This window comes from Lipotes vexillifer, unplaced genomic scaffold (assembly GCF_000442215.2).
Source record: "Lipotes vexillifer unplaced genomic scaffold, Lipotes_vexillifer_v1.1 scaffold1158, whole genome shotgun sequence".
Lineage (NCBI taxonomy): Eukaryota > Metazoa > Chordata > Mammalia > Artiodactyla > Lipotidae > Lipotes > Lipotes vexillifer.
This window is the reverse complement of record NW_006793745.1, coordinates 838,192-846,989: the sequence shown is the minus strand read 5'-3', so window position 1 is coordinate 846,989 and position 8,798 is coordinate 838,192. Positions and strand designations below refer to the sequence as shown.

General features: G+C 43.0%; 1 protein-coding gene across 1 annotated transcript in view; it reads right to left on the bottom strand.

Annotated features, from left to right (window-relative positions):
- CHMP3 (charged multivesicular body protein 3) overlaps positions 1–6,364 on the bottom strand; it is a 72,028-nt gene extending 65,664 nt beyond the window's left edge. Inside the window, exon 1 of the mRNA XM_007466733.1 lies at positions 6,244–6,364. Coding sequence (XP_007466795.1) covers positions 6,244–6,288 — 45 coding nt within the window. The 5' untranslated portion in view covers positions 6,289–6,364. The remainder of the gene's footprint in view (positions 1–6,243) is intronic.
- Positions 6,365–8,798: the final 2,434 nt, after the last annotated feature.

Below are 8,798 nucleotides of genomic sequence, written 5' to 3'. Positions count from 1 at the left end.
CAGCAGGAGGGTTGGCTCAAAAAACCTAGTCTCTAATCACCTTCATGATTTTTTAAAGACTCTATTTCTTTCTTCTAATTAAAAGGCCTAGAAGCAAGAACACTCCAGTAGTAATAAGCACCATGAGCACCTAAATTTTGGTTTCTAAATACCGTTCCCACTAAAAGAAACTTGGACTCCTTGGAGAAATGGTTGATTCCACATATCAGGGTGGGATATACAAATCACACTGCTATAGACAGAATGTTTGTATCCTCCCAATTCCGATGTTGAAACAGTCCTCAATGTGATGGTATCTGGAGGTGGGGCCTTTGGGAAGTGATTAGGTCATGATGGCAGAGCCCTCATGAAATGAGTTTAGTGCCTTATAAAAGAGACTCCAGAAAGCTTGATCCCCCTTTCTGCCCATGTGAGGGCACAGTGAAAAAATGGTCATCTATGAACTAGGAATCAGGTCGTCATCAGACACTGAATCTGAGGGTTCCTTGATCTTGGACTTCTCAGCCTCCAGTTCTGTGAGAAATAAATTTCTACTGTGTATAAGCTACCCAGTCTGTGGCATTTTGTTATAACAGCCCAAATGGACTCAAACAGATATATAGTTAAAAGTAAATTCCTCTCCCACTTTTGACCCTCAGCTACCTAGCTCCTCTCCCTGAAGGTGATGTCTGTAAACTAGGACTTTGGGTATCCTTCAAGATTTAAAACATACATAAAGCTAGAAATTAGCCAAAAACAACAAATATAAGTGAACTTAGGTCAAAAACTGCCTACTCTGATCACTGTCAGATGGATATAAAGATGGTCAATTAGGGTATCTTCAAATGTGTAAACATTTTCTCTCACCATCTCTACTTCATGAAACAAATATTTGATAGACACCTTACTTATTAAGGGAGTTCAACACTATGCTGAAAAGTAGGTGATAAGAAAAATGCAATCCTTGCTCTTAAGAAGCTTACAATTTTGCTGAGGACACGAAGTAAAAAAGAAAGTATTCTTCCTGGATAACACTTTTTCTAATATCTTCCCTGATCCCCTGAGTTCTGTCTAAAACCATGCTCTGCGGTTCCTTCCTCTCCATCACCATCCTGTCAAAAATCTGCTCTTTTCCAGAATTCTCTCAATTTCAGTTCATGATACCAACACTGAGTGGGATGACCGATTTGATGGCGGTGAGGTTAAACAGAAACCTAAGAATCATCTTTGCACTTTCATCCCACATCCAGCAGATAAGCAAATTCTGACTATATATCCTAAATATTTCTAAAACTCCTCCTATCCTTTCTATCCCCATTTTTGCTCTCAGTCAAGACCAGCATCATCTCTCATCTGGGCCACTTAATTGCTCCATACCAAAGTCTCTTCCCTCCAATTCTTGCTCCAAACCACTATTCTGAATGCTCCCCATCCTTAGTAGGCATGATACAAAGGCCTTCCTTAATCTGTCCTCTACCTACCTCTCCAATTTAACATCTTACCACTGCATCCCACTCAGATATAACCTTACTTCATCCTTCAACCATTCTAAACTTTTTTCTGGTTCCTCCAACCTACATTCCACACTTCTATACCTTGCATCTGCAGTTTATTTTGCTTGGAATGCCTCTTCTTTCCCAGTTCTATACCAATCCATCCACCTGGCTAATGCCTCTTGTGACAAGACCCAGATAACCTCCCTGACCAGGTCCTCTTCCCTACTCTGAACAGTAAGTTACTCCCCCCCACACTCTGTGACATCATAGATCTTGTACTTACTTATATTATTGCTCTTATTTACCCTAAAATATAAGCATTTGTTCACATGTCAGCCTCCCCCAAAACTTGGTATCCTTTGAAGTTATCCTCCAGTGTCTTCTTTTTGCAAACCTGATGTCAACCCAATATACACTAAAATATCTCAATAAACGTTTGTTGTATGAACTAAGTGAATGAAGCCTTCTCTTTTCCTCCATCTCCCTTTCTCATTTTCTTCCCCCTTCGGATAGCAACCCACAACCACGTGTCATGACTCAGTCTATGGATATAAGTTAGTTACGTGATTTCAGAATTCTGATGCCATAAAAGGTGACATGTTCTACCCAAGGGCTAAATTAGCAAAGTCCCTAAGTGAGGACAGCACAGTTTTCCAGCAGAACCTCAAGTCCAAGAAAAGAATCTCTTTCAAGCATAATCTCAAGTCCTCTTGATTCCCATCCTAAGACAGTCTCAGTTTCTAAATGGATTACAAGGCTCATCCTCAGCAGGCCCAATCCAGTCTTAAGTTGGACACTTTAAGATAGAACAAGTTTCACCACTAAGATGTCTCCATCAAGGTATCTGAGATAGCTGGGGGCAAAGACTTTAGTCTGTAAAGCCCCTTATACAGCTAATGTTTCCCTGGAATATCCCCTGAAACACTGCTCATCTTAAAACTACTTGACTTGAAACCTTACTTAATCTTATTCTGATACTCATTCATCACTCGATATTTATTTAGCACCTACTCTGTGCTGCATACTTTACCAAAGCTCTGGGGTCATCACCCATAACATAAATATGTATATGTGACGTGACCTGACTTGCCTGACCTGACTTGTCACCATGGCCTAAATGACAATGATGATGGTGTGGCATGGCTGCACCTGGCCCCTGCTTATTCTGTGCTGGGACCTCATCTTCCAGTCCCCAGTGGAAGGCATACTATAAATTGATCCTAATTCAAGAGTTGCCCAGCTGACTCTACAGCATTTAGTCGGTTCTCTTTTTCCTCTAACTCTTCTCTCTCTGCCAACATTATCTTGGATTTTGGTTTGTTTTTTAAGTTTCCATTATTTAGCTCCTTTTATAAAGTTGAATTTTTAATTTTTCTCCTTCTCCCTCTCAAAAAAATGCCAAACTAAAACTAAAATGTCAGACATTATTTGTCTTCTTATTCATATATTGGTTCTCAATACTTTACCTGTGCTTCCACAGCTCTATGGAGAAAAAGGTATTTCTCATTCCTGCTTTATTGGCACTTTCTGGAATTACAAATTCAATGCTAAATAATTGTGGCAGGTGACAAAACAATTTCCTCATAAATCACAAGGTATAAAGAGCTTGGTAGAAGCTGAATGTAAAGCAAACAGAGACACTCTTCTGACAAATTAGAACAAGGTATATCAGAACTCAAAGGATAGCTTGGAGTACCGTGAAGAGGAACTTGAAGAAAATCTTGGGCAGTGTATCTCCAGTACCAGTTAAAGTAAATAATCTAACACTAAAATTCCTACTAAAGAGTCAAGAACCTGGACTTCCCAGGTGGTCCAGTGGCTAAGACTCCATGCTCCCAATGCAGGGGGCCTGGGTTCAATCCTTGGTGAGGGAACTAGATCCCACATGCATGCTGCAACTAAGATCCCATGTGCTGCAACTAAAGACCCTGCATGCCACAACAAAGATCCCTTGTGCTGCAGCCAGGACCCGGTGCAACAAAATAAATAAATAAATATTTTTTAAAAAAAGGAGAGAGAGAGTCAAGAAACAATTCACAGGCAGGAGGTGTGTGAAAAATACGATAGTGGAGGGCTAAATCATTTCTTTTTTAAATGTACAGCTTCACTAACATTTTTTTAAAATTATTTATTTATTTATTTATTTTTGGCTGCATTGGGTCTTCATTGCTGCGCACAAGTTTTCTCTAGTTGCATCAAGCAGGGGCTACTCTTCACTGCAGTGCACGGGCTTCTCATTGTGGTGGCTTCTCTTGTTGCAGAACATGGACTCTAGGCATGCAGGCTTCAGTAGTTGTGGCACGTGGGCTCAGTAGTTGTAGCTCGCAGGCTCCAGAGCGCAGGCTCAGTAGTTGTGGCACACGGGCTTAGTTGCTCTGTGGCACAGGGGATCTTCCTGGACCAGGATCAAACCCGTGTCCCCTGCATTGGCAGGCGGATTCTTTTTATTCTTTTTAATTTATTTATTTTATTTATTTTGGGCTGTGTTGGGTCTTCGTTGCTGCACGTGAGCTGTCTCTAGTTGTGGCGAGTGGGGGCTACTCTTTGTTGTGGTGCACAGGCTTCTCATTGCGGTGGCTTCTCTTGTTGCAGAACATAGGCTCTAGGCACGCGGGCTCAGTAGTTGTGGCTCGCAGTTCTAAAGCACAGGTTCAGTAGTTGTGGTGCACAGGCTTAGTTGCTCCACAGCATGTGGGATCTTCCAGGACCAGGGCTCGAACCTGTGTCCCCTGCATTGGCAGGCAGATTCTTAACCACTGCGCCACCAGGGAAGTCCCCCAAATCATTTCTAATCACACAAGTATGGGAGTGATCACTCCCAACCTCTGAACTCAACTATATATGTGATACCCAATCCAGACTTGTTCTTGAAATGCATATCTTACTTGCTAGATGATACATTCTTTGGCTTTTTATTTCATCTTTATAATATCCCTCTGGCAGGCATATTTTAAAAAACAATCTCGTGCATCAACCCTGTGATTTTCAGGTTTTAACTTACTTTCACAGGTAGGCTACCCTAGTGGAAGAGTATACAATCTTCGAGCTCTTAGCAATTACATTTATCATTTAAAAGCAGTCTCAGTGCTATTCAAGTAATACATATACTAGAGACCAGAGTAAATAGTAATGAGACTGTTTTCCCATAATCTTCTCACTTTATGAATGGCAAACCTAAGACCAAACACTGAAGGTAATAATCCTTCCTAACGTCAAAAATACACTTCTATAATAACAAGCACCTCAGAATATACACATGCCACAAAATGTGCATCTATATAATGTTATACAGTTTGAAAAGTAATGTCACATACTCTTACCTCATTTAAGCTCCACAATTTTTATTTTACCAGGGAGTAAAACTGCGTAAGTTGCCTGAGGGAACTAATAATTATTGAGTGCCTACTGTTCTAGTACCCATCATTAACAAATACGATCAACACATATTTTACGTGCCAACAACCTCATGATGCGTGACATTGGTTTTTAAAACAGGCCTGCTAGAGTTGAACATGTAAGACTATTTATTAAATGAAAGATTTTAGGTTTGTTTCCCATTATGTGTAAGTCTGTACTGGGTGCTGTAATTCTTCTCAAACTTTAATGTGCATACTTATCACTGGAGATCTTGTCAGAATTCAAATTATGATTCAATAGGGCTCAGGTAGGGCTCAAGATTTCTAACAAGGTGCCAGGTGATGCTGATATTGTTGGTCTGCATTTTGAAAGCAAGGTTGGACTTCTTTGGCGGCACAGTGGTTAAGAATCTGCCTGCCAATGAGAGCAAGGTTGTAGAATATATAATTCACCCTGGGAGTTCCCTGATAGCCTAGCGGTTAGGATTCCGGACTTTCACTGCCAAGGCCAGAGTTTGATCCCTGGTCGGGAACTGAGATCCCATGAGCAGCCTGGGGCGGCCCAAAACAAAAACACAAATTTACCCTAACTAGCACTACTAGCTAAAACTTAACGTCCTTTCATCTTCAATGACTCTTAAGTGATACTATTATCATTCCTACTTGACACCCAAGACTAAGGCTCAGAGAAATTAACTTTGCCTACATGACAAAGCTGATGTGTGCGGAACCAGATTACAAACTTAGGCACACGGACTCCACAGGGCACTCAACCGCTCCACAGTATCCCGACGTGATCGCAGTTGACAGGCAGATTCTGAAGTCTAAGCCAGATGCAGAGTTGTTATCTCCTGTACCACTCTTCCGAGTGGGGTCCCTGCTATAATTGTGCGTCTGGTGTCAACAGAACGTTGGAGGGCAGGGGAAAGAGATCCAGAGCCTCCCTCTCAATACGGCGCAGTGGGTGGGGAACAGGCGGACCGTCCCGCGGCGGGGACGGGGTCCTCGGGGTACCACTATCGGCAACAGGGGAGGTACGCCAGTTGTCCACGGGCGTGAGTGAGGGGGCGGGGCCTGCGCCAGGGAAAGGTTCCGGGCGGAACGTACCAACGCGCGCCGGGGAAGGGGTTCCAGAGGCGAGGCCGGCGCTGCTGCCTCCGCGCCCGGAGCCGAGGCCGAGGAAGTCTTAACCCGACCCTCTGCTCCCTTGTGGAGTGGAATACTAGGGTTCTCTTTCGATACAGCCGTTTCCTAAGAGAGTTCCTCCGGCCCCTCAGTCGAGTGGGAGGCCCCGGAAATGGGGGCCGAGCGGCACCTGGCCAGCCGCTGGGGGCAGACTGTCTAGTCGTTTACCAACTCTATCACGCCCCACGCAAAGCCACCCACTCCGGTGCCGCCGCCGTAGCCCTTACCAGCTCTTTGGGCGGCTTCTCTGGGGTTTTTCCAAACAGCCCCATGGCGAACTGAACGCGTCTCACCCCTCCCGGGTTTCCGTTCCCCGCACCCAGGCAGGTCACGGGCAGCCGCCTGGGCGGGGCCGCTGAGAGGCGAGGAGTCGGGGCGCCAGGAGCAGGGAGCGGCCGCGGGGAGCCTTGCTGCGCATGCGCCGAACTCATGCGCAGACTTGTGTCGGCGGAGTTTTGTCAGAAAGATTGAGGCGATTGCGCACTTTCCGGGAGGGGACTTGTGGGCCCAGGTGTGTTCTACTGAGGCGTAGAGGCGGTTCCTCTGAAAGATGCGAGTTTATTGACTACACCTGGTGATTACAGCTGTGCCTGCTCACCTAAACCTGTATGTTGTGGCACCGGAAGTCTGTATCTCTACCCAAGCGAGGTACAATACTTTTACAACCACTTTCCTAACATCTTTATCCTTCTGTCCCGTAGGCACCTCACATGCAGCGAGCCAGAAATGACCTCTTCCTCCCGGCAGACCTACTCCTCCCCTCTGTTGTCACTACCGTGACCTAGTCACTAAAGCCTGGACATTATCTTTCCTGCCTCTCTTACCAAGTCCCAACAATTGTAACTTCCTTTTTTTAAAAAACTCCAGCCCTCCTCTTTCATCCCAAGTGTCACAGCTTCTGTTCGGGCCTTCGCCATTTCCAGCGTGAATAATTCCTACCTGCTGTGTGTGTGTGTGTGTGTGTGTGTGTGTGTGTGTGTGTGTGTGTGGTGTGTGTGTGTGTGGTGTGTGTGTGGTCCTGCAGTCCGACTCTGTGACTAAAAAGGACTAGTCGCATTTTAGCTGGGCAATCTCTGATTGAACCTACAATGGTGATCTGATGGCCGCCGTCCTTACCTCCTCTCATGATGGGAAGAGTCATTTGGTGCCTCAACCCCATACTCCCATCTCTGGTGGGAATGTAAAATGGTACTACCACTCTGAAAATATTTTGGCAAGTTCTTTAAATGATAAACGTACATCTATCTCATGCCATTCCACTGCTGGCTATTTATCCAAGAAGAAAAGAGTATGTTCTTACAAAGACTTGTACAGGCCTCCTTATTTGTAATTGCCAAGAACTGGCAATAATCCAAATGTCTATCAACAGGTGAGTGGATAAACCAATTGTGGTAGATAATAAAAAAGAACAAACTTGATACGTGCAACAACATGGGTGAATCTCAATTATGCTGAGTGAAAGAAGCCAGAAAAAAAAAAAAGTACATTTTGTATGATTTCATTTCTATAACATTCTAGAAGATGCAAACTATAGTGACAGAAAGTAGATCAGTGGTTGCTAGGGCACAGGGCTTGGTTTTGAAAGAGGCAGGAAGGAGGGATTGCCAAGGGACATAAGGAATATTGATGAATATTATCTTGTTTCTGGTGATGGTTTCACAGATACCTACAGTGTTAAAAATTGGACACTTTAACATGGAAGCAACCTAAATGTCCATCAGCAGATGAGTGGATAAAGAAGATGTAGTGTACACACATATACACAATGGAGTATTACTCAGCCATAAAAAAAGAATGAAATAATGCCATTTGTAGCAACATGGATGGACCTAGAGATTATCATACTAAGTGAAGTAAGTCAAAGACAAATTACATATGATATCATTTATATGTTGACCCTAAAAAATGATCAAATGAAATTATTTACAAAACAAAAACACGCACAGACATAGAAAACAAACTCTTGGTTCCCAAAGGGGAAAGGAGGAGGAGGGATAAATTAGGAGTTTGGGATTAACAGAAACAAACTACTAAATATAAAATAGATAAGGACCTACTGTATAGCACAGGGAACTGTATTCAATATATTGTAATAACCAGTACAATATATTGTAATAACCAGTAATGGAAAAGAATCTGAAAAAGATTATATATATATATATATATATATATATATATACACACACAAAATTGAATCACTTTGCTGAAACTAACACATTCTAAATCAACTATACTTCAATAAAAATGTACACTTTAAATATGTACACTTTATGTCAACATACTTCAATAAAGTTATTTTTTAAAAAATAGCACTATAGGGGCTTCCCTGGTGGCGCAGTGGTTGAGAGTCCGCCTACCGATGCAGGGGACGCGGGTTCGTGCCCCAGTCCGGGAAGATCCCACATGCCACGGAGCGGCTGGATCCGTGATCCATGGCCGCTGAGCCTGCGCGTCTGGAGCCTGTGCTCCGCAACGGGAGAGGCCACAACAGTGAGAGGCCAGCGTACCGCAAAAAAAAAAAAAAAAAAAAAAAAAAGCAGTATATGTTCACTGTAAAAAGTAAAACCTCCAACTCACTTCCTCAGGGAAAAAGGTCTCAAACTACTTATAATACTAAATAGTTGGTGTGAATGTGATCTTTCCTTTGGAGAATTTTTTTATATATCTTTTTACTTATTTGGGAGCATATTGTACATATTGCTTTGCAATTTTCTTCTAAAAAAATTTTTCCATAGATTTTCATTGATATTAATATCTAGAGCTAAGGGATTCCAAAGCAGGA